Source organism: Miscanthus floridulus, chromosome 19 (genome assembly GCF_019320115.1).
Source record: "Miscanthus floridulus cultivar M001 chromosome 19, ASM1932011v1, whole genome shotgun sequence".
Lineage (NCBI taxonomy): Eukaryota > Viridiplantae > Streptophyta > Magnoliopsida > Poales > Poaceae > Miscanthus > Miscanthus floridulus.
The window spans coordinates 105,527,087-105,552,317 of record NC_089598.1 but is presented as its reverse complement, the minus strand read 5'-3'; the positions used below and the strand labels follow the sequence as shown (position 1 = coordinate 105,552,317).

At 47.6% G+C, this 25,231-nt stretch overlaps 3 protein-coding genes and 1 pseudogene across 5 annotated transcripts; 1 reads left to right on the top strand and 3 right to left on the bottom strand.

Moving 5' to 3' along the window:
• Nucleotides 1–129: 129 nt before the first annotated feature.
• LOC136528877 (F-box/kelch-repeat protein SKIP25-like) lies at nt 130–2,788 on the bottom strand. The gene has a single exon (XM_066521872.1). It carries the CDS (start codon nt 2,618–2,620, stop codon nt 1,355–1,357), a length of 1,266 nt encoding a protein of 421 aa, XP_066377969.1. The 5' UTR covers nt 2,621–2,788; the 3' UTR covers nt 130–1,354.
• Nucleotides 2,789–13,186: 10,398 nt separating this feature from the next.
• LOC136527730 (calcium and calcium/calmodulin-dependent serine/threonine-protein kinase-like) lies at nt 13,187–18,106 on the bottom strand. Of its 3 annotated transcripts, none has more exons than XM_066520547.1 (9): nt 17,979–18,106; nt 17,801–17,887; nt 16,423–17,182; nt 16,282–16,336; nt 14,989–15,099; nt 14,636–14,868; nt 13,752–13,959; nt 13,582–13,641; nt 13,187–13,489 (listed from the first exon to the last, which is right to left on the bottom strand). In XM_066520547.1, the coding sequence occupies exons 3-9, from the start codon at nt 17,115–17,117 to the stop codon at nt 13,301–13,303; spliced, it is 1,551 nt and encodes a 516-aa protein (XP_066376644.1). In that variant the 5' UTR covers nt 17,118–17,182; nt 17,801–17,887; nt 17,979–18,106; the 3' UTR covers nt 13,187–13,300. The 3 variants fall into 3 exon arrangements, with proteins under 3 accessions (XP_066376644.1, XP_066376645.1, XP_066376646.1); XM_066520548.1 differs by having other exon boundaries at nt 16,423–17,141; XM_066520549.1 differs by having other exon boundaries at nt 16,423–17,120.
• Nucleotides 18,107–18,186: 80 nt separating this feature from the next.
• LOC136527732 (uncharacterized) lies at nt 18,187–20,547 on the bottom strand. The gene is made up of 5 exons (XM_066520550.1): nt 20,165–20,547; nt 19,859–20,043; nt 19,529–19,769; nt 18,711–18,847; nt 18,187–18,613 (listed from the first exon to the last, which is right to left on the bottom strand). Exons 1-5 carry the CDS (start codon nt 20,433–20,435, stop codon nt 18,386–18,388), a joined length of 1,062 nt encoding a protein of 353 aa, XP_066376647.1. The 5' UTR covers nt 20,436–20,547; the 3' UTR covers nt 18,187–18,385.
• A 106-nt stretch (nt 20,548–20,653) lies between these two features.
• Nucleotides 20,654–23,373, top strand: LOC136527733 (probable ribonuclease P/MRP protein subunit POP5; annotated as a pseudogene).
• Nucleotides 23,374–25,231: the final 1,858 nt, after the last annotated feature.

The window sequence follows — 25,231 nt, the reverse complement described above, 5'->3', positions numbered from 1 at the left end:
CTTCGCTCGGAGAAATTTTAGAGGAATCTGGAGGAATTTGGATAAATCTGAAAGAATTTGTAGGAGGAAAACACTGTTCCGGATAAAAAAAACGGAAGCCGGATTTAAGGGTACGCGAAGGGGGCCAATGGGGTGGGGACAGGACAGAACAAAGGAGACGCCGACCTTTCCACTTCCGCCGCTGCATGCCTGCGATGCGATGCAATGTACGGTGGGGGCAGGTCGACTGGTCGCCTCGCCGGTGACATCAGGCATGAGATGAGCCAGCGGCGGTTTGGCGGGCGTCCGGTGCCCATCGGCCATCGCAATTACGCCCCGCCTTTTCGCGCCGTGGCTGCGGATCAGCGGATTCGGATGCCCTCCTCCATACACCCCACGACCGCCGTCGTCGTCGCCGTCGCAGTCGCAGTCGCAGTCGCCGTCGCCGTCGCTGGCCGGCCCCTCCCGCCTTTCCCGATTGAAGCCAAACGATCGAAAGCTGCCGCATTGATGGGCGGCCGGCCGGCTGGCCCCGCGCCCTGCAACCGACGGGCGCCTACTTTTCGCTCGACCCGACCGACCCCTGCCGGCGCCACCACGTCCACGGCGCGCCATTTATGGGTTATGGCGCCGGGACAAGTGGAGGGACAGCAGACGAGACGACGCGAGTCGCGACGTGAGAGCAAGAGGACGCCCGCATACCGGCTGCCACTAGTATACCGTAGATGTCTCGGCACCGTACGGGCTACGGCGGCGGCCCGGGGGTCGGGGCGTGCGTGGCTGGCCGTGGGAACGAACGAGACCAGACGACACGACACCTCGCCGAGAACCATGAGGCTGCCATGGCTGACCGCCCGGGGAGCCGGGGAGGTAGGGAGCGACATCGACGTCGACATGGATGGCAGGCACGCCGTCCATGTGCACACTCTACATAGATCCCCGGGCAAGATCCGGTCGCGCCGCCCATCGCGAAAGAACCGACAAGTCGCCAGTCGTGGACATTCCCCCTCCTCGCGTTCCGATCCTTTCCATTCATCTGGGTACATACAATACAATACAATACAATGGAATGGAATGGAACAGCATCGTCTGCTTTCGCGCTCGTGTCTCCTCCCACTGCATGCAACACGAATCTAGAAACACTGCAACTCTGCCGTATTTGTGGTGTCTACAATCTCAACGCAGTGGAATAATCCAGCAACGCTAGAATGAAACTCTGAAAGCAAGAAAAGGTTGGAGTCGAGTCGGATCATCAGCAGCAGCAGAAAGAAGGCAGATGGCTGTGTCGTCTTCGTCTGTACAGCACAGCACGTGTAGCGAATCCAACGAGCATGCAATCCACACCATCCCTAGACGACGTGGCGGGAAGCTGCTGCTACTCCGCGCGCGCCATCCGCGGCAGCACGTGCAGCGACACAACCCGCTTCCCGGGCGGCGCCGCCACCTCCCACACTCGGGGCCGGGGCGCCGCGGCGGGGGCACCCCACCGCCGTGAGGGCGGCTGCGGCGAAGGCCGGCATGGCGCCACGTCGACCACGACCACCTTCTCGCCGCCCTGGGCCGCCACGCACACGCGGCCCCCGCCCGCCGCCATCTCCGCGGCGCCCTTGAACCGCTCCGACTCCACCACCGTCCGCCACCGGTCCCCGGCCCAGTCATACTCGCTCAGCGCCCCGCGCTCCTCGTCCACGACGAAGATCGTCGTCTCGTCCACAGCTGCCGCTGGGCCCTTCCATCCCGCGAGCATCCCGGGCGGCATGTCCTCCCACGTTGCGGCGCGCAGGTCGAACACCGCGCCTTCCTTGGCGCCGCGGCCACGGAGGCTGACCATGCACACCTTCCCCGCAGCGCAGACGGCCTCCGCGGCGTCGCGGCTGAACCGCGCGTCCCGCATGGGCCGGATCGGCTCCCATCCCGCCGCTGCCGTCGCGGACGCAGGGTCCCACGTGGCGCCGGAGCGGGCGTCGCTGGCGTCGTACCCGGCGCCGACGCCGCCGGCCAAGAACACGCGCCCGCGGGCCGCGCCCGCCGCGCACCACCGGCGCGGCGCGAACGGGAACCGCGGGCCGAGCCGCCACGCGCGCGCGCCCGGGTCGAAGACGACAGGGCGGGGCAGCGCCGGGGCCAGCGACTGCGTGGACCCCGCCACGAGGACGAGCCGGCCACCTGCGGCCACGGACTGGAGCGGGAGCCGGCGCGAGAGGAAGGACGGGTGCCATAGCCTCGGCGGCGAAGACGGCATCGGTGGCGCCGGCAGGTCGTCCCACCGCCCCGCCACGGCGTCGTAGGCCGCGAACGAGAGGCCGCCGGTGCCGGAGGCGGGGCCGGTGGAGGCGTCGTCGAGGACCGCGTAGAGCGAGAGGAACGGCGGGAACGAGGGCGAGTAGAGGAGGCGGCGCCAAGGGCGGCAGACTGCGTGCATGAGCCGCGGCGGGAGAGGGGCCAGGCAGAGGTGGGCGAGGTGGTCCGGCAGGCCCGGGAGCAGGGGCTGGTCCTGCTGCTCCGGCTCCGGCTCCGGCTTCGCGTCCATGAGCGCCGGTGCCGCGGCGGCCGCGGCCGTGCGGTGCCACTTGTTGGGCTCAGCTGCGGCGGCGGCGGGTACCTGCGAGTATGGGCGCTTGGCCGCGGCGGGCGCAGCCATGGCGGGAGCGGTACTAGTATAGTAGTAGGCGGGCCGGCGCGTCGTTGCTTGCGCTCGCACGGCGAACGCCGTGTAGTTTAGTAGGCGGGCCGGCCGCTTGATTTTGTCGCTCTGTTAGTTTACCCGTTCGATTTCACTGTTCGAGTAGATTTGATCATGTGGTTTGCGATCGATCTTACTATTGGAGTTGAGATCTGGGTCGTTACTCTCTAGCAGCCTTTTGCTATCGCCTCCATTTTCGTGGGGGCGCTAACGTTGCAGACTCATTAAAAAAAAAAAAACCGGTGGCCAGCCGTATATGTGCTCATTGTGCACTTACAGCCTATGGTAGCACAGCCGCATGATTGATCATTATCAATCACAAAAGCAGAAAAGGCTCGTGTCAGGTCAAATAACTACTCGTACTACGAAAAGGTAAAAGCCCTGTTTCGGTTAGGGCAGCTCTAAAGCCAACCTCTCCAACGGTGTGCTAGCTTTTACCAACGAAAAATTAGATCACATGATATTCTCACGTAATCTTATAATATGTGTATGAGCCTAGCTTTTGATAAACAGTAGTTTTGTGCCCAAGTTTGGTCGTCCGTCGGGTCACACGACGCGCCGGCCCGCCGAATCGGGGCACGCCAGCAGGTCCTGATGTGCGTCCAAAATGAATTAGCGCTGACAGCGACCGATTCACTTTGTGAACATGCACGAGATTAACATAAAACAGCATATCGAACGGCTGGGGCTAGATGGGTCGGTCGGTCACCATCCACCGTCTGTCGTCCAGTCGTTGGAAACTTAGAAAGCATGCATGCAAATGCGAATGCTGCAAAACGAAGCTAGCAGAAAGCTCCAGCTCCAAAGGACAAGCTCGAGGCGACTTTTTCCATCACAGAACAAAAGCTGCACCATCGGATATCCCGGTTGTACCCTCTTCCCCTTGCACTTTTGACTTTTATTTACGACGCAACTTGGCACCTTGCCGTATCCTCCATCCATATAGCAACTTACGGAGTAGCAAGTAAAGATCTCAACGCCCAAGAAAAGCCTTGGCGAGAGATTCACGTACTTGTTTTATTTATTTGTTTGTGTGGAAGCTCACATAAGATACCTACCTAGCTACACGTCGAATTCTTTCTTCGTAATAACAGTTGTTAATAAGGCCCCCCTTGGTAGAGTTTCTCTCCTGCTCGTGTAGAGGAGCCCTACCAAACGATTTTGCATGAGGAATTGTTTGGAACCATTTTTCAGTGAAAAAAAAAGGAGCCAGAGCCGTTTTTAAGGAGCCAAAACAGCTCCGATTCCTTCAGATGAAGAAGCCCTAACAAACAAGTCCTAAACCGAGCCTAATATTTCAGAAAAACATTAAAACACGACATACCGAGGTAACCAAGGATAACATGCTTCTATTTGTATAAAGAAAAACATGCACAAAATTAAAACAAGCAAGTAGAGCCTGTTTGGTTGTGTCTCCCGGCAAGCTTGTCAAGCTAGACACAATTTCAAGGCATTAGATTTTGGTTGCCTGGGTGTAAGATCGTTGCCAGGGCATGACCCAAACAACATCGTAACGGGATGAAGACGCCGCCATCGCTGCCGCAATGGACGGTGATTAGGTTACCCAATCATCCGGAGCGATTCGACAGCAACCAAAACTAAAACTTGGTGGGTCGATCCATAGGCGAGTGCGTGTGTCATTGGATCCATCCAAGGGCGAAGGTAGAGAGTGGATGAGGGCGCCCTATAAGTAATTTCTGGTTCAACGAAAATACTAGATAAAATTTTGTTATGCACATGATATTTCGTTATATACTCCCTTCATCCCAGAAAGGTTGCTGTTTTACAAATAAATTTGGACAAGGACTTGTCCAGATTCATTCCTCAAACAACGGTCTTTTTGGGACAGAGAGAGTACTTAATATTCATTTCCTCCCCTAATAACGTACCGTTTAGCACTTGACCTCTCCTATCAGTAATTTCTGGTTCCGCCTCGGTTGCATCGAGATCGGCCCATTAAATTCTGCATCCGCGACCAGGAGCACCGATGGGGACACGGTACTTGGAGCTACGGACGGCGCGACTGGCGACAGAGGAATCCGGCCAATAATCCACACGCAAGTCGTGCGGTGGTGAATCGTTCAGGGGAGGGATTCGGATGTTCCATGCTTCCTTTTGTTTTCTTTCGCACAGAGCGCGTCGTGTCGGTCTGGATTCGTTGTTACTACTAGTACGAGTCGTTTGTGCTGTGCGTGCGTCGTCGTCGTCGTCTTCTTCTTCTCCTCCGTACGTCACGTCCCCACGACCGCGAGATATTCGTTGGCAGGCATGGAGCCCCATGGACGCCTCTCGACCGGACTTGCTTGCCGTTGCGTGCCGGCCGCTTAATCAATGCCCCGTCCTTTTCTTAATTTCTCCCTCTCTGCTGTGGATGCGCTGAGCCTGAGTGCATGTGATTGTCCAACACACATGCACGATGCACCAACACCGACTTTGTGCTTTGGTTGATGCATCAATATATGCATCGTCAGCATAGCCCAGCCATCACCTTTTCGGGCGCTCAGCCGCAGCTTGCGAGCCCATGCAGTGCAGATGGAGATGCTCATCCATCCATCGGGGAGCTAGCTAGCTGCACGTGACTAGTACGGCAACGGGAGCCGGGAGCAAGTGACTCTCGGCCGCATCTCGCATCGCATCGGCATGGGCATGCGCATCGTCGTATCTTCCAACAAGTTTGTACCGTATGTATTTGGTTGCAAGTTTCAATGTTTTGACGACAAAGAGCAACATATATACAAGGGCAGTCCCAATGGTGCATTGACGATGGTTTCTATCCTCATTAAATGACTTGCCACGTAGGCAAAATGCTGACATGGCAACGTAATTAATGAAGAAAGAGAGCAAAAATCATAGAAATGGTTTCTTCATGAAGAAATCAGGTCTACTCTTGACCCAATGCACCAAGAAACCATGAAATCGCCATTGGGGAGAAACCACTAGTTTCTAGGGAGCTCGTGTCGCACTCCATTGGAGGAAGAAGATAGAGTTGGAAGAGAGAAAGAGAAAATAATTATTACTCATAGAAACCATGGGTTGAAAAGCAGTACTTTTTTGGTGCGGTATCCTATGTTATAGAAACTACTAGTTTCTTTTATTGGGACTGCCCTAAGACGTGTTTGGCAGGTTCTAAATTTTCGTAGACACGTTTTTAAATTAGTAGATCTAGATTTTCTTCAGAAACGTTTCTCTGATGAATCAGAGTTACTTTGTGGAGCCATTTGGCTAGCTCGTTAGATTCTTGAAACTATATAGAACTATAATAAGGACAAACCAGATTTTGGGTGTTTCTTTGAACTAGTACAAAAACAAGAATCAATTCCAAGTGATTCTTCTAAAAATGTCTCTCGTTGTGGCATCTGACAGCGATTCTAGTGATTGTGCACTAAGAATCTGAAACGTTTCTCGCTGACAAACAAATTAACCAAGTAGAAATTAGGTGTTTTCTCCTTGGAAAAAAAAATCACAACCATGCTTCCTCGGCGCCAACATAAAAAACCAGATATTAGCCATTTATATTTACTTCACTACAATTACATGTGTAGCAGCAATGCTAAAACATGGTGTTAACGTTTTCTGCACAATGAAGTAAGCTAGCAGTAGCCACTAGTATCGATCATGCATACCAATCTCCTCATCCACACACACACACAAAACAATATACAAACACATGAGACAACAAGGTAGCAGCTATCAACCTGTTCGGTTGGCTGGTTCGTATCGTTGCTGGTTCGTGAAGAGGTACTGCTGGCTGGTTTGTGTGAGAGAAAAATATTGTTCCGGCTGAAAATTTACGATCGTTTACCATAAGCCACAGCCAAACGAACAGGTTGTATGCTCGCTGGCCATTCAATTCCCACAGCAGAAGAATCCATGACGCTGATCTGATTTCGGGGACCATAATACATGAGCAGTGACCTCATGTGGGGTGGTGAGGGGAGGGTACATAACCTTATTCAGAAAGAAACAGGCTGGGGCAGATTATTACTATACATAGATACATACCCTAATACTAGTATAATACATACAAGGGAGTACAGCTGGTAAGCCTAACACAGATCCCACCGTCCCGGCCGGTTGTCGTGTACCTAGCTCCACAGAACATGCCAAGAACTGCCTTTTCGATCACCCACCACTTGCAGCCACCCCACATGTCAACGAGTACCAATACCAACACGGCAACGCCACGCCATCTACCTTTTATTATTATTATTTTCTTATTAAATTTGATTAAATACATAAAAAATATTAATATTTCATAATGTGTATTATATATTGGTATCACTGCACTAGTATTGAACCATATTTTCATAAAATTATATTCGAAGATCCGAATATCCATACCATACTACTTTTTTATAAACCTCTAGTTAAAAAAATACCTCATTATTTGGAAAACGAGAAGTATATTTTTTTCAGAGAGTAACATAAGCTAAGCAGCCGTAGCATTAAAAAAAACCCACATATCATTTTCGGATATGGTCGACGTACGTCTGGGCCTCCTAGACCATGGACCGCACCCTGATCTATTGAGTAAATAATAATAATCACCATTTGAATGGTCAGTATGTAACGTAGCAATGAATGGTCAAGCTCAAACTTATTCCGGCTCTTCGACTTTTCAGCCACTCCACCGGTTGATCAACGTACGCGCGGCTCATTTCTGGTTTCCCCGTACCTTCAGGGGCGGCGGCCGGGGACGGATTCGGAAGAGAATACTCCTTCGGCTTTAAGCCACACGAAGCTGCAGCTGCCTTCTAAAATCCTAATAGCAATGTATTATTAAATCAATATTACCTATGTGTTTAGATTATAGATTGTTTAGATTTTTTAAATATATAGATTAAACTGCTATATATCTAGACATAGCGTATATCTTGATGTAAAAGTAAAACAGAAGCTATCAACTTAAAAAGACTAAAACAAACTATAATTTGGAAAGGTGGAAGAATTAACTTATAAAATTCATCCGGATTGTTGATGGACCTTGATGAACAAGGCTAGATCTGCCCCAGAGTACCTCAAGGATCCATAAGTCCAGCAACTGTGTGTAGGCATATCGACGGCTGAGCTCAACCAATGCCTGCGCCTAAGAGCATATATATATATATATATATATATATATATATATATATATATATATATAGGGAGAGGCTATTCAGCAGCCGGCTACAAAATAAGTTATTCTGTAGCCACCTCTATTTACCATAATTTTATATACTAATTTACCATAATGTCAATACATATTTACAATAGTTGGGTTACTATAACACATGAGAATATTTACCATAATGTTATAGTAAACCACTTAGTAAGGAGTTACTGTAAATTAACATAGTAATTATCGTAACTCAAATAGAACTACTATTCTGTAGTTGGCCATAGAATAACTTATTCTGTAGCCACTTTGAGTTACGATAATTACTATGTTAATTTACAGTAACTCCTTACTAAGTGGTTTACTATAACATTATGGTAAATATTCTCATGTGTTATAGTAACCCAACTATTGTAAATATGTATTGACATTATGGTAAATTAGTATATAAAATTATGGTAAATAGAGGTGGCTACAGAATAACTTATTTTGTAGCCGGCTGCTGAATAGCCTCTCCCTATATATATATATATATATATATATATATATATATATATATATATATATATATATCAATCCCGGCACTAATTAGCTGTCACACGAAAGAAATCTGCCATAAGAAACATAAGTACTACCTAAGGTGCCAAAAAATGCACTCTGTGAGTTGGTGGACCTAGATGACACCCTTCTACAAGTTAATGGACCTATAGTGCAAGCGCTTGGTTTGGGGTGACTAAAATTTAGTCACCACCTTTTAGTCACTTTTAGTCCCTAAAATACCAAACATGGCGACTAAAGTAGTTTAGTCCTTTAGTCTCCAGAGGGTGACTAAAAGGTGATTACACATTAGTCCAGTGACTAAAGAAACTAAAGAGGGCCTAAATTAAATTCAAAAGATCTGGTCCAACGCCTATGTTCATTTCTTATATGTACCGCAACAAATATTCAAGTGTGCCCTCCACCAGTCCACCAGCTGCCGGCCTGGCCATTTCTTTATGCCCCCGGCCCTGCTCTGCTAGTCGGCCAATAAACTAGTAGAGCCTGATGCATGATACATGCTCCAAACATACAATATGATGACCCTTTCAAAGATTTAGTACAATGTACAATATATAAATATACACAGAAGAGAAGAGACAAATTGGTGGGTGGTACGCTCGCGAACAAAGTTAACCTTTTTGTAAATATACACAGAAGAGAAGAGACAAATTGGTGGGTGGTACGCTCGCGAACAAAGTTAACCTTTTTGCTCCCCCTCACATTGGCCGGCACCTGTCTATCATCGTTACATTGTCTAGTATCATGTCTCTGTCATGTGACCTACCAAGTAGCATTATACTTTTCCCCGTAAAAAAACAGTCCTACCATAGCACCCAATGGAACTATCTGAAGCTTTTTTTATCAAATCTATACAAATATTTATATTATATTAAAAAACAACAGCATTAGATTCACATGGAATATATTTTTCATATTGTACCTATTAATTATCATAAATATTGCTAGTATCTTTGTATTATTGTTAAAACCCCAGTACTCTACGTAGAAAATTAGGGGGGGGGGGGGGGGATCTGAAAACACATATACTCGCACAAAAGCACCGTTGTTTTTGCTCTCAAGAGTACATGCCCGTGTAGATCACCGTTAGATGATCGCTCTCCTACTATACACGCATCCTAGTGCGCTAAAAATTTCCACGTCTCAAAAGGTAACAACACAAGGCCACGTTGCCGCTCGGTCGAAAAGTAGGGACGTTTCCGCCGATGAGTCATGATGACAACCGACAACGGAGACATACAGAGCCAATTCCAGCAAGCTAAGGCCTTGTTTAGATCCATTAGCTACTAATAGTAAGCTAACTAATAAGTCACAACTAATATTAACTGATATTAGTTAGTTTAGTCCTACTAGTGGAATAGTTGTTAGTTGAGTATTGAGCTAACAATTAGCTAGACTATTAGCTAGACTTTTGGATCTAAAGGAGCTAATTAAGCTGCTAATAATTAGCACCTTGCATCCAACTAGGGCCTATATAAGTTGAGTGCTTTTAGTGAATTATTATTGTTGGGGATAGATATTCAGTGTGCATGGGCGTTAGGTTTTCCTTAGTTTAGGGAAATAGAGCCGGAAATCAAAGCGGGGCCATGCTTAGTATACAACACCACCCATATATAACCCCGTTACTGCATCAGGTTTTTTTCCCGGCCACGCCCGCGCTGCGAACTGATGAGTGTGATGTGATGCTGACCCATGGGCCATGCCATGGACGAGCAAGGCTAATCGATCTGCGACCCATGTAGTGTAGCGAAGCTAAACATGGCCAACGGGCTGGCCCGGTCCGGCACGCACGGAAGGGCCCATCGGGCCACCGAGCCGTGCTGCACCAGTCCATCGTGCCTAGCCGACGGCCCAGGCACGGCATGTCGGGCCAATTTCCGTGCGGGGCCGGTCCAATGAGCCTGACCTTTTTAGCAGGTCGGGCCGGCCCGAGGCTCAGCAAATGTGACAGAGAGGAGGGGGAGCCGAGGAGTGGAGGTGGTGGCGGCCGCCGCCGAGCTCCCCCTTGGGTCGCTTGATGCCGGATCCGGCGACGTAGCTGGCGGAGGAGGCGAGTCCGGCGAAGTAGCTGGTGGATTCGCGGCGGTCTGGCCGGATCTAGGGCGTAGAAGGCCGGATCGAGGACGCTCCGCTCGAAGCCGATGCAGGGGGGCGTGGAGGAGGTGGCCAGACGCGCGGGGGGTCATGGAGGAGGCGGTCGTTGTCGTGCTCGATGCCGGCGATGCTGTCGTGCTGGACTTCAGCGTGGTCAAGGGACGGCGAGGAGCCGAGGAGGAGCGGGGTCGGCGCCGCGGAGGGGATGGAGGCCGCTTCGCTCGAAGCCGTGCGGGGCACGCGGAGGAGGCGGCCACAGCCAGACGCGCAGGGGGGCGTGGAGGCGGCGGCCACCGCCGCACTTGACGCCGTCGCGTGGTGGAGGTGCGCTCTAGAGGCGGCGGCGTGGCTGGGGATGGGGGAGGCCGGATGGAGGGATTATGGAGGCGGAGTGGAGTGGAGGTGGAGGTGGCTGGCGTGGCCTTTTTCGAGGGAAGGGGAGGGAGCCGGGAGCGTCCGCGGCAGAGAGGGGAGAGGAGCGAGTGCGCAGAGGGGAGGGGAGCGAGTGCGGCGTGGGGAGGGAGCCGGGAGCGTCCGTTGACCGGGCCGTGCCGTGTCGGCACGTCGTGCCTAGGGTAAGGCCCAGGCACGGCCTGCTCGTTCGGGCGGGGCCAGCTCGGGCCCACTCGCCACCAGGCCGAGCCGTATTCAGGCGGGCAAAAAATGCGGGCTTCGTGCCTGACTATCGTGCCGCGGGCTGCATAAACATCTATGAGCGAAGCGAAAAGTAGGCGCTCTTGAGACGTGCAAGCGCATGGCGTGGTGGTCGTGACTCGTGAAGATCTGCACATGCTTGCCTTTAATTTGCCGTCAGCTGCGAAAAGGTATCCTTCATCGGCAGCCCTACCAGCCGACGATTTCAATAGTCTCCTTTTCCTCTCACAGCCAAGCAAAACCGAGTATACACACCGTTCAAAAAAAAAGTACTCGATATTTAGATTTAACTATATATATTAAAAATGCTAATATAAGTATATTCATATTAATTGCTGGCTCAATTAAAGCCTAAAATCAAACACCCACCCCCCAACCACACACACACTTTTGAGACCGAGCTAGTAGTAGGTTGGCGGAGCACTCAACTGCATGTGGTTGTGTTATAAATAAAAAAAACCTGCATGTGCTTGTCAACTTTTCCATCCAGACAAGCAAGGAGGAAAAGGCAGCTTTTGGCCTTTACGAGCCCCCGGGAGCCGCGCCGACGACCCGCGATCCGACCCGGCGGCAAAGTACAAAGACGCCCGCACATCCACCATGTGCCTGTCCATCACGTGCCACCGATAGCGATTGGATCGGGGGACCACCGACCAAACTTCACCGTGCTTGTGTTGCTTGCATGACAGTCCAGGCCAGGCATCATCACCTTTTTGGCACGCTGGGCGCTCACTGCTCAGCATATATAGGAGTATTTATATTCAGCCTGTTCGGCTGGGCTAAAACAATCATATACGATCGTGGATTATTACTGCTGGTTGGTTTGATGTAAGAGAAAAAATACTGTTTTGACTAAAAATTTATGATCGTTTATGACCAAACGAAGAGGACGATAACTACATATCCATGTTCATGAAACGTACCGTACTCCCTCCGTGGCATCAAAGGTGTCCTTTTTTACTTCTAAACTTCTTCTTTGACCGTTCTTTTTATTCAAAATTTTTGTATAAATATTACTTATTTTATTATAACTTATTTTATCATTAAATATATTTTAATAGTAATTTATTTATTTTATTATTTACATAAAAAATTTGAATAAAACGAACGGTCAAATAAGATGTCTAAAAGTCAAAAAACAACACTTTCATGGAACGAGTGAGTATTTTTTAGAAAGGTCTATGAGAAGAGAACGAAACTGTTCCTGATGAAACACATATGTAGACCCTGTTTGGATCAGATTCAGATTCTTAAAAACCAGTTCTTATTCCTAGTTTATAAAATCTGGATTCTGAGCAAAAACTAGTGTGGGTGTTTGGATCCCCTAGTTTATACCTGATTTATTGTTCTTTGGTCATGAGAAACTGACAAAAGCTGAGTATCAACAGCTTCTTGAATTTTAAGAAACTAGTAAAAACTAGCACAAGAAACTAGGCAAAAACTAGACGATCCCACCAAGTTTTCAAAATCCAAATTCTTAAAAGTTGAAGCATCCAAACAAGGCCATAGAACACGACTGTTTCTAAAACTGCGAGTGTGACCATGTCTCACTTCCCTGGCTGCTAAGCACAAAACCATGTGGCCACTAGTTTTTTTTTATTACGGTTATTACGACCAGACGACCGTGACGGATTGCATTCACGCTGCTTCGGGCGACGATCGAGTACGACCGTGCCAACCGCTGGCCCAGCTGGCCTCTGACGCTTTCTTTACATTTTATTTTGTTTCGGCCCAGTCCACCTTCTCTCCCCTCCCATCGCCTGCGGCAAGTACTACAGCCCGGCCCAGGTTCGCCAAAAGAGAGAGTTCCATGGGCCTGCTCTAGGTCCACAAAACGGGCTGCGCGTGGCCCGTGCGCGCTTCCAAACGCATGTGTCCGGCAAAGAACGACGCTGTCCGTAGGCAGACTCACCACCGGCCACGGCCAGTCACCACAGCTGCTGCCTGCTGCCTGCTGCCATGAACACATCATCGGGCGAACCGATGCGTCCCGGGCTCCAGAAACACACAACAGCACAGCCACCTAGTAGGATTGATCCATCGAGGCTCTCCACGCGTTTCCACCGGACAACGGGACAAGCAACAAAAGGAAAAGGAAAAGTTCAGACATGATTGATTGATGATGCTAATACTCCGTACAGTGCCGTACTGATCAATGCTGTTGCGTTGGTGTTCTCGTGGGAAGGGAAGGGAACGAGCTGCTGGACTGGGCTGAATCTCTCTCGCTCCGTCTACATCTACTGCCCCGGCGCCGGAGGCCGGAGGGACGAGAGGACGACGTCCTGGAGGGCGCTGTCCTTCTGCATGGCCGCCTTGAACTCGTCGAAGCTCACCTTGCCGTCGCCGTTGGCGTCCATCTCGTCGAACACCTCGTCCAGCTTCCCGGGCTCCGTGATGTCGCCCGGCAGGCACTCCTCGGGCAGCGCCTGCGACCACAGTAATACCAGGCAAACTCATGACAACATATACCACCATATCATACAGACAGGAAGGACGGGCAGCTTGTTAGCTCTCTTACTCGCAGCATCGACGCCAGCTCGTCCTTGCTGATGCACCCCGACCGATCGGCGTCGTACATCTGACACGTCATTTTTTTCAGTCCATTCAGTAAGTATGTCAGTCGCGCGCGAGAGAGGGAGGGAGGGACTGCTATGAGTCAGAATGACAGGGACCATCGATTCTCGTCACCTGGAAGCAGAGCCGGAGCGCGTCGTCGCCGCGGGAGTTGCGGAGGCTGGAGAGCCCGCAGAGGATCTCCCTCATGTCCACCGTGCCGTCGCGGTTGTTGTCGAACAGGTCGAACACGCGCGGCGCCAGAGGGACCAGCAACTCCAGCTTCATCGCCTTCAGCACCTGCTCGAACTCTGCCAGCGTCGCGTTCTCGCCGTCCGCGCATCTGCATATGCACCACCCGATCCACGACCATCTCATTGTTAGTCACAGCACTCAGCATATCATATCATATCAGGTGTCCTTTTTTTTCAGTGAAAAGGTTTCAGAACTAACTATGTGAAGATTTCATTTTTGCCAGCAACAACTGCTTGTTGCTGTATAATGAAATTTCTCCTGGCGAATGAAGGAAACAATAATGCACACTATCATGTTTTCATGCTACAGCTTCTGAGATCTGAGTGATCATGAACATGGATATAAGGCACGTTTTGAACAGCTTACAGTCTTCACGCCAACCTCATCTTACTGCTAAATAAGAATGCTAGAATCAAAACTCGAATACCAAACCAAGTACAAAGTAAGGGGTCAAATTCCTCATATACTGACATTCGTGCAAAACTCGAGAATGCACACTATCATGTTTATAATGCTACAGCTTCTGAATGATCATAACTCCATGTAGATAGGTCAAGGACACGCCAAACATAAACATCATGATTAGCAATTACTATGCACTTCTCTCACGAAGTACAGGTAATTCTATGCTTAAAATCAATTCCGGAGAATATGGATCTAGACACATTTTAAACAGTTTATAATCTTCAGTTCAACCTCATGTTATTGCTAAATGAGTGCTAGAATCAAAACTCGAGTACCAAACAAATTCCTTATATACTCACATTTGTGCGAAATGAGCCCGCAGATTGTCTAGCTCCTCTGAGCTCAGGTCATGTGTTCCCAAAAGGTTCCTCAGCCTTTTTGTCCTCAAAGCCACCTTGCTGCTGAGGACGCTTGCGATTGCCGCTGCCCGCAGCTTCCTTCTAGCATTGAACCTCTTCAGCTTTGATATGACCTCTGCGTCCATGAGGTCTTGCTTTGCCCAGTCTCCAATCACCCAAGGATGCCCCAGAAGCTGGTCCAAATGATGCAAGACAACAAGGTCCACGACTTTAATAAGCACAGTTATATGTAATTCGGATTGGCCAATATGGCAATATGGATGGAAGAGAAAAAAAAGAAGCATGGGACAGACATCACTTGCTGTTGGCCTCTTGTAAGGCTCAACAGAAAGAAGCCTGGAAATCAATTCTTTGGCTGATGAAGATATTGTTTTCCATGCATGGTCCTGGAAACTGAATTCTCCCTGAAAGGAGAATGAAGAGCACACATCATTAGAGCAAAACCTCCAGATTTAGGGAGAGCAACTTAAGACAAGTGATGCCATCTTTGTTGAAACATGTAAGCAGTTAAGAGTACACCATCATGTAATCCAAAGACAATCCTAGATTTTTGAAACCTCACTTCGTCAAGAAAATGGTTCGATTCCTTTTTGAGAGGTTGGGTTGCCTTATTCTGATCTTATGTCCATATTAACTTACCTTTTTGTATTTCCCTGAGCGATTTGATTGGACATAGCAAGGTATCAAGAACAATTTGTACACCCAAGCCAACAGGAAGGTCTGTTTAGGTGCTAGTACTTTGACACCTCTAGAGAAATTGGCCTTTAAAACAGAATGACAGATAGGACAGATCAAATATGACTGCCAACAGCTACCAGAAGGAGGCAGTTCTTCAGTATTGATTGAGAGGCCTGCTTCCATGCTATGAAACGATTGCTCCAAAATCTTACCTAGGCCCACCTAGGTTCTCTTCTTTTAAATGTAATTTAGGTTGGAAGAGCATATATCATTAAGACCATAAGTGAATGGAAATCTAAACTGCACTACATTCATGACTATGACATCTTACATGTGCTATCAAATGATTATAGTTTTGTTAACAAATAAAAAGATATTTTTATAGAATTTAATTTGGCTCCCACTTCCACCACAAGTGAGCAAACATGTTCCTTATTGTAAGAGCAGGTTGTAGAATGCTCCAACGGTGAACACATGAAACATGAAAAGGCAGTTCTTCAGTATTGATTGAGAGGCCTGCTTCCATGCTATGAAACGATTGCTCCAAAATCTTACCTAGGCCCACCTAGGTTCTCTTCTTTTAAATGTAATTTAGGTTGGAAGAGCATATATCATTAATACCATAAGTGAATGGAAATCTAAACTGCACTACATTCATGACTATGACATATGGTATGTGCTATCAAATGATTATAGTTTTGTTAACAAATACAAAGGTATTTTCATAGAATTTAATTTGGATCCCATTTACACTACAAGTGAGCCAATGTGTTACTTATGTCAGATCAGGTCGTAGGAATGCTCAAACTGTGAACACATGAAACATGAAAAGGCAGAATAATTCTGAACAACTATGAACTCAAATAGGAGCAACATGATGTCCAGAGACTAGCCACAGTAAGACTTACTTGCAGTATCCTTTGCTGCTTTTCTCGATTAGTTGGTGCATGAAATGGCGGGCATCTGTAATCACACCAAGTGAAATTCATCAGGATATAAACAGGAAATCAAACCAGGAGAGAATCACAAGGAAGGTTGATCAAACATACCCAGATAACAGAATATATAGAATTACCCCAACGGACCACATATCACTTGAAGCTGAAACATCTTGCCTTGAGAGAGCTTCTGGCGAAACATAATCTATCGACCCGAACAGAGTCACAATTGGGTCGCTGAAATCTTCGACAGAACTTAGACCAAAATCCATGATTTTCAACGTGGAATCTTCATTCTTGTCAGAGAAGAGGCAGTTCTCTGGCTTCAAGTCCCTGTGTATGATGTTTGCCTTATGAAGAGCCTCCAACCCCTTAGCAATCTGACGAATAACAGCTGCTGCATCGAACTCCGAGTACCGGTCACGCCCCACTATCCTATCAAACAGTTCACCACCAGAGCACAGCTCCAGGATCAGGTGCACGCCATGCGCATCCTCGTACACATCATGCAGGCCTATGACGTTGGGATGTGGCGCGACGTTCTCAACTATCCTCCTCATGACGAGAATCTCGTTGGTGAGCAAGGCGTCAGAGATGGATACCTGCTTCCACATCGGAAGGCCACCCTTTGACCCTTGCTGCATCCCGTTCATGGCCGGGCCAAGCCTTCGCAAGGTCTTTATGGCGACCTGGGTCTTCCCCTCCGATTTGCTCACTCCCCTCCTCACTATCGAGAACCCGCCTCGGCCAAGGACATCCACAACTTCATAGTCATCGGACAGCTTTCTGCTCTCAGTCTTGGACATTGCCTGACAAGTTTATGCAAGGAACTGAATACTGGTATCAGATGTTGATTGGGAGGCCACAAGAACTGGTAGTGAGGCAGCAAACAATCAGGGTGTTTGTACAAGAAAAAAAACTAGAGCAGTAAGTGCAGGATGAACAGAAAAGAGAGCATGTGTTTCGATGGAACAAGAAGGAAGATTGGGCAACAAAAACAAAAGGGCAGAAACTGGGAGCAGTATAGTAGTTGGGAGCAGAAAGGGACGTACAATATATTGTATAAGTAGCTTGTGTATGATAAATGTAGGAGCAAACTCAGAGAGTAGAGGGTATATAAATAGAGTAATGTGGGGGTGCTGAACACGGTGATGGCAGAAGAAAGTGACATGTGCAACAACCAACACAATGGAATAAACCCATTGAGGATTTGTTTTGTGCTGATGGCAAGATGACAAGAATTTTATAACTAGGCGTTTAGAAGTGGACAGGCTACAAAGGTTATTGTTGACCTGGTTGCTGTTGCTCAATAGCTGCTTTGAATTGGTCTTCACTCGGTAAGGCTAAACTTCGTCGGTTTCGCGGCTTTGAAACAGAGATGTATAAGGATGAAAGAAAACACCATGCCTATACCTATTGTTTGAAGAAACAACGCCATGTTTTTATACTTGTGTTAAAGAATTGAAGCAGCAGAGCAGCACCAGCATACCTGACCAGGAAGAAGATCAGCAGGCCGAAACTGGAGCAGGTCGTCGTCAAGGTCTGCTTCTACCGCACTGCCGGTGGGCGAGCTGGCCTAATGCAGAACGGAAATGCAAAGTGAGGGAGCTGTACCTCAGACGGACAAGAGGAAGACGAAAAGGATTGCAGAGGGATGCTAGATGTACCTCGGTTTGTGTCTTTCCTCGTCTCTCTTCTCAGGTATGTTTAAGGTGTGGATGCTTTGTTAATGAAAGAATGGGTGGCTGCCTCACTAGTCTACGTAGAGAGACACACAGGTCGCTCTCAATGTCCCAGAATTGATTTTAATTTACACAAACCTGGACGCGGTATATACAACATTACAAATCACTCATCCCATTCAGCTCACATGCATACAAAACTGTTTGTACATTACTTCAGCCTCGCGTCGTTACAACCCAGTTCAGGTTTCTTACAAGTCACAATGCAACTGTGGCCTCAAGTTACAAGCATACAAAGTAACCATGCGAAAAGGAAAACAACAGCAGGGACACTCGCCTCTAGTCGAGTGGTTAGCTTGAAAAATGCCAGAAGATAGCTGTTGTGTATGGTTTTAGTCCGGTAGGGCAGTACCTCTTTCGAGGTTGTTCTTGATCTCGAGCGTGTACTTGCCAAAGGCGCGCTCAATCTTCTTGTTGAAGTGCTCATTCCGGTCGTTGATCGAGTCAATATCCTTGTCTTCGTTGAACTTGCGCCTCCTGCTGAACGATTTTCGCTTCTCTTCCCGCTCCTTGAGTTCCTTGACCATTTTGTCAATGTTTTCTGCTGGCACATTGGACACCTGTGCAAGGCAAAACACACAACGGTCAGTTGACTTGTTTCCACAAGGACATTCAACGATTTGTTGATGTGATGCGATGGCACCATGGCAGCAATACCTTCCCATACTGGAGACTTGAGGCGTCCCGGTAGAATTCAGGGTCATCTTCCTTGGCTTTATTGTAAACCTCCATGTCGACTTCTATATTCTTGGTCCTCTTTTTGTATGCATCATACAAGGTCTTTTGATTGAAAACTGAAAGTATAAGCACGATTTCTCAGATGCAACTCAAACACCCAAATGATAAAGGTGCATTTGGACTTCAAGACAAATGGAAAAAAAATGGAACAGCACCAATCATAACATTTGACATGAAAAGGCATAGAAGACATTCCTATGGCAACAATTGTATGATTTAACGCTAGTACTGAATATAGATTATTATGTAGCAAGACATGTTTGCAATCTATACATAGTAGCAACATAATAGCAAGCATTTTTACCCATTGTACATAACACAGAGATATCTCCCCCGCACATTCCCAACCTAGCATACTTCTCTGGTTTATACTGCGCAAATGCAGGATGGACTGAGATAGTTATTCAATAAGCTTTGCCAAGAAAGTACTATATTAACCCCATAATAAAGTTACGTTCCACAGGATTTACTTCTTTCTCTTTCGATATGTTCTTATAACATGAATAACAGAAAGTACTATAACACCAAGTCTGATGCTGTCACAAGCCAACCATGAATAACATTGCACCCTGAATCCTAATGCGAATGGAGTAGAAACTCAACAAAGACTAAGCAAAACGCAACAGAGAAGTCATCCAGTAAACATCACCAATGTGGAGCATTTTCAGCTATCTCAACAAAACAATGTTTTGTACCAGTCAGACATCTGTGGACGTTAGAGGAGTGAGCTCACTCACCATCCCACCCATATGGAGCAGGTACCTTCTCCCATTTCTTGTACTTGGCCTCTGCCGTCTCCTCCGTATCGAGCATGTACGCCTTGGACATATCAAGGCCATTTGAGTCCAGCAGCTTCCCGATCTTCTTCTTCCTGTCGTCTAGCCACTTCTGCTTAGAAACACCTCGGCTCTCGCCGCGAGGCTCCATCCTTTTCTTCTCAGCAACCATTGCCTGCTGATTTGCCTTCCGTGCTTCATTCTGCGGAACGTCAGACATCAAAGACAGCGTGGCAACAGCCCGGATGCAAAAGTAGGTAAATGACACGTGAAATCAGCGGTTCGTCGTACCATCTTAAGCCGCAACTCGAACAACTTCTTCTGTTTTTCCGTCATCTGCGGGTAACCATCATCCGCGGCTTTGTCCTCCTGTTCGTCGGCATCGTTATCTTCAGGTCGCTGCTGCTCCGCTGCATCGGACGTGCCGGTAGCGGTGGCCACATCAGCTGGTGGCTGTCCCTCCCCACGCTCGAGCCCTAACGAGAAGTCAACCAAGCACACGGTAAGCAGCCAGGAGCGCTCAGATTTTTAATTAAGCAATAAATAGAAGGGCTTCACGACGAATCGAATTAACGAGAAGGAATCATCCAGACGCACCGGATTTGGCGTCGGCGATGCGCCTGAAGCAGTAGTCGGAGCACTCGTGGTAGGGGTTGGAGGCGTTGATGCAGTCCGGGTGGACGGTGCGTTGCTCGGGCGGGCGCTTCCACGAGTCGGGGAGCTCGTCGTCGAGGCGCTGCCTGGCCTCGGCGATCTTGCGGAGGCAGTAGTCGGAGCACTCGTGGTATGGATTGGACGAGTTGACGCACTCCGGCCGCGATTTACTCCCCTCCGCCGCCGGCCCAGCCACCACGCCCTCCCTCCCCATCGACGAGCTCGGATCCGGACGGAACCCTAGGTTAGCCTCGGATCGATCCCGTCTGAGATGTTGGCTCGCTCGGGCTGGGATTGGGGAAGGGGAGACGAAGACGACAGCCGACAGCCGACGGGGCGGCGGCGAGTCCGTCTAGGGATGAAAGTGGCACAGGCCTGCCTGCGCGCCCACTCGGCCCGCTCCGCAAAAACAGCGTTCGTGGGCTCAAGTGGCAGCCTCCAATCAAATCTTGTCGCGGGCTTTGAAGTACATTGATGTATGCAAGGCCCACTGGACACTAGCAGAGGCCCGCTTCTGTCCACCAAAACCGGCAGTCGCCCGCAGTGCTCGCGCCTCGCTCACATCACCACATCCGCGACGCTGCAGCGGAACGCCTCGCCGCCTCCGGCGACAACTGGCTACAGGCTCCGTCCACGGACCTGCTCCTCGCTTCCTTCTTCGCCACCTCGGCTGCAGCTCCGTCGACGAATCCACCGGCTGCCTCAACACCTCCTCCGACGTCAAACCCTAATCTGGGCTGGCGGGTCTGACACTTCAGCACCTGTCGCCTACCCTAGGTACTCTCCGTCCAATCCCCATCCCATTTTGTGAATCAAGTTCGCTATGACAGATTTAGGACTTGGAGATCGAGATTCTTGATTCTTGTTGTGTTAGATTAAAGAAAGGAAGCGATTGCTTTGCACTCTAAATAAAACAGATATCCTGGGTAGACGACCCTTAGAGATGAAATCATATTTAGCTTCTGAGGCCGATCAGATATCTTCATTTTCGTATGTCATACTTTAGATACCGTAGCCAAGTCCATAAATGGAACTGGGATATCCTGAAGACATCTTCGTTACTGTTCAAAAATTTAGCAAGGCTGTGCGCACATGGTGCTGTATAAGACTATAAGTAAGACGTAAAGTATTACTTGTAGTTTTTGAACTGTAGTTATTTCCCCATCTCTGTGAGCTCTACGCATTTCCTAATGTTTCATCAATCAGCCTGTAGGATGTGGATCAGCACTCCTGTTACTTATGTTTCACTGACAAGGTCATTAATGCATCCAGCAGTATTTTATTATTTCTTCATGGTTGGCAAGTTCACTGAGAAGGTCATTAGTGTATCCCTGAGTTTGTAACCTTATATTAAGATTGAGATTAGGAGTTTGGAATAATTTTGCACTCCTAGCACAAAACATACAGAACAGCATAAGCTTATATGGATCTTGACCCCTTCAGAAATAATTTTGCACTCCTAGCACAAAACAAACAGAACAACATAAGCTTATATAGATCTGGACTCCTTCAGAAATAATTTTGCAATCCTTCAGTTGGTGTCTCTGCTTCATTTCTTATTTGGTTTGTTTATTTTGCCCCTACCCTTGATGTGTAGTGTCATTTTCTCATGCATACCTTCTAGATGATTGACTTTTTACATTACTGCCTTCCCCAGTCCCCACCCCCAAATTCTTTTCTATCTTGGAAAATGGGATTTAGACAATAAGATGTTGCTTCGGTTACTTACATTTCTTAAAAGTATTGACTGATCTTTCATCTGGATGCAGGAGCTCTGCAGTTAAGGAAGTGTATAGTCACCATGGTTCATTTCAAGAATAGGTACATGGTGGTGGAGGTCTTTATTGATGCAGCTAGAGGTGAACAGGACCCTGTAATCCTCACCCAATTTAATATAACAAAAGTTATAAGAGACAGCATTCAGCTCAACTTTGGGGAGTGTGGCCTAGCTGGATCTCTTGGATCATTGCAAGGTACTACTAGCAATTACTTCTGAAACCTTTTAAATCTTATATCAGTGTTTGCTGCACTGTGTTTATTACTGGCTTCTTAATATAAAAGTACTTATAAGCTCTGCAAATTTTCAGTTAAGTATGTTAATCCTGTAACAAAGCTCTGCATTGTCCGTGTGTCACGTGAAGACCACCAGAAAGTTTGGGCTGCTATGACAATGGTGAGGTGCATTGGGAAGATCCCTGTTTCATTCAACTTGCTCGACATGAGTGGTAAGTGGCTCAGACTCTGGCTGACAATACAAAACAATCTTGTTGCGTTGCCTTTCTACTTGGTTGTTTTCCTAACAGACTGACACTTGATTTGGTGCACTCTGGACCTTCCAAAAATAACCTATTTCTGTAGTTGATTTTGTCTTCTAACTTAGAGTAAGAATTTGACGGTAGGATTTTGATTTAGAAAGGATTCAATATGCCCATCTCACATCACTGTCAAGGTTCACAAGTTTGAATAATCTTCATGTGGGCTGTTTTGCTGTTTCGTTTGAGTAATTTCTAAACTTTTCGGTGCAACATTTTTGCCATCTCTGATGAAGGAACATAGGAGCTACAGCTATAGAAAGCTATAGGTGTGTCAAATTCATTCTGTTTTCCTCATATATTGTTGACCTTTTTGGAACCACATTTCTCCTTCAGAACTCAAAATATAATGTACTCTCTCAGTTCTGTCAGTTATTTTCCTGCTTAAAGTATTGCTATGTGTCAATTAGGATGGCCAGCTTCATAGTAAAACTATGTATCTATGCATCTAGATATATGCTATGTCTGAAACAGAGGGAGTAGCACTATTGCCATGTTTGTAATACTAATTTGTAGTCCTTAAGAAAAGGGTCACTCTTCTTTTTATTGCCCAACTGCCACAGTTTAGCTCATCAATCATCATTGCATTCACTTTTTCCAGGAAGCATCAGGGCCTTGCAAGAAAGCTGCACTGGAGTGTGATGAAGCGAAATTTGAACAATACAAGGTGGCTGCTGGCGATCGTATCACGGCAGAGATCATCCAGTCCGTAGAGAGCTGCTTTGAGAAGATTAGAGGACTAGAGAGCTAGCAAAAAGAAAAATCTATCTCCCCTCCTGTTTTTGTTTCGTTCTCTCTGTCCCTAAATGAAATGAAATGATGAAATGCACATTCAGCCATCTAGCAGTTGAGTGCACACCTTATATGGTCTAGAGAGGAACTTGTATATATGCATGGCTGATATTTGATATTCAATTGGCCCCTAAATGAAGGGAAAGGAGGTGTTTCATTCTTCCGTCTCGTATTTTGTTTCCAATACACGAGAGGTGTTTCATTTCTTTTTACTAGTTTAGTTTAATCATGGGAGACTATATAAAACAGGGTTGAGGACCATGCGTACGTCCATGCCTCAGAGAACCGTGCTGCCAAGAACAAAACAATGCTGAGGGTCAGTATCGTCGATCATCACAACAGGCCCCCCGTTTCAACTTACGGGAGATGGTGGAAAAGACGCCATGCTCATGTTCATTTATGTATGTCATTGTACATGAACATCTCTCACATCCACCACAAGCCAAACCTAGGCGGCCAGTTTCGATGTGCAAGGCCGGGCGGCAAGCTCCGCCCTCCTTGTATGCCCCTTGCAAGGCCTCGACCAATTTGTTCATGCATCATAACCACATTGCATAATTCGTGGTTATGAGCAAACCGTTATCACACATATTGTAAATTTTATACATGATATTAAAGAACAAAACAATTTTCTCCGGTCTCTCACTCTCTCATCTGTCCATCGTCCTGTCAATTTTCTTAAAGTCACAACAAGTGTGCACATATTTAAGTTGAGTCAATCTCCTCTTAATTTTCTATAATGGAATTAATCATTCATTGCACTAACCTTTATTGTGGGTCTTGAAATTTATTTGATGTAAGGTTTGGTTATGCCCAATTAAATCCAACATAAATAGCTACCTCATTGTCATTAGCACGAGACAATAATTTAATATTGGAATAAAGCACTCGTTACAATAATTAATAAATGAGAAGAATTGGACATTAGTTCCTGAGGAATTTCTCTACGAATATGGATAAAGGAAGGAAAGAATAGTGTATTTGTACGTATCATTTGTCATATTCTTCTTTCCTCGGAAAGGGCATACTTAAAAGAGAATAAAAGAATAAAGAGTTCCCGATAGCCATTTCCTTAGCATGTGAATGACGAGAAACTCTATTGGAATCCGAAGAAAGTATCACTCGATCATTTCCACCAATTTCAAGTCCTGATTTTTTTAATGAGAAGAAGGTCTAATGACTTAGATTCTCTTGTTACTAACCATATATAGTTTATACTTTAGTGTTCCAATAAATTGTACGTCATATGTTGCAACACACGAACATGTCTATTAGCCTGTTGTCTTTTCTTCCTTGTCATGCCACGGAGACTAAGTCTTATCCCCACGAAATCTTAAACTGTCGATTAGGAGTACTCCTACGGACCTTTTTTTTTTTCCCAACACGTGCAAAGCTTTTAGAATATAGGTATACGGCTATAGGGAGACGAATTAAAAAGAAAGAAAGGCCATTGCTGTTGTACTTGTACGACTACCAACCAGAGCGGTCCAGTCCAGAGAGGTGTTGAGCTGACGGGAGGCATAGGAGCGGCGCCACTCGCCTTTCGTTTCGTCCTGACGCCGGGTACTTGTCAACCGTGTCCGTGTGACGTGAACACAAAAGCGACGCAACCGTGGGTATGCCCGGCCGGCCGGTCGTCGGTGCCGTGCGCAAGTGCAACCACCGCCCGTGCCGTGGCCGTGGTCCGTGGTCCGTGGACCTCCTCCCCTCCCTCCAAACCTGCTGAGTGCTGACCCTGGACCGCATGATCATCAATTCATCACTGATCACGTCACCAACCCACACGCTGCGCGTGCGCGTCTGACAGACTCCTGGATCCACACCAGGCAAGCAGGCACCACCAATCTCGCCAGCCATCTCCTTTCGTCTTCGTGAAAACAAAAGAACGGGAGGCCTTCTGAAATGG

Coding starts and splice junctions, on each gene's coding strand:
- LOC136527730 (XM_066520547.1), bottom strand. CDS start 17,117: ATGTCCAAGACTGAGAGCAGAAAGCTGTCCGATGACTATGAAGTTGTG. Junction 13,642..13,751: donor CGCTCCGGCTCTGCTTCCAG/GTGACGAGAATC, acceptor ATGACGTGTCAG/ATGTACGACGCCGATCGGTC. Junction 13,490..13,581: donor AGCTGGCGTCGATGCTGCGA/GTAAGAGAGCTA, acceptor CTGTGGTCGCAG/GCGCTGCCCGAGGAGTGCCT.
- LOC136528877 (XM_066521872.1), bottom strand. CDS start 2,620: ATGGCTGCGCCCGCCGCGGCCAAGCGCCCATACTCGCAGGTACCCGCC.
- LOC136527732 (XM_066520550.1), bottom strand. CDS start 20,435: ATGGGGAGGGAGGGCGTGGTGGCTGGGCCGGCGGCGGAGGGGAGTAAA. Junction 20,044..20,164: donor CATCGCCGACGCCAAATCCG/GTGCGTCTGGAT, acceptor ACTTCTCGTTAG/GGCTCGAGCGTGGGGAGGGA. Junction 18,614..18,710: donor CAAGTCTCCAGTATGGGAAG/GTATTGCTGCCA, acceptor TGCCTTGCACAG/GTGTCCAATGTGCCAGCAGA.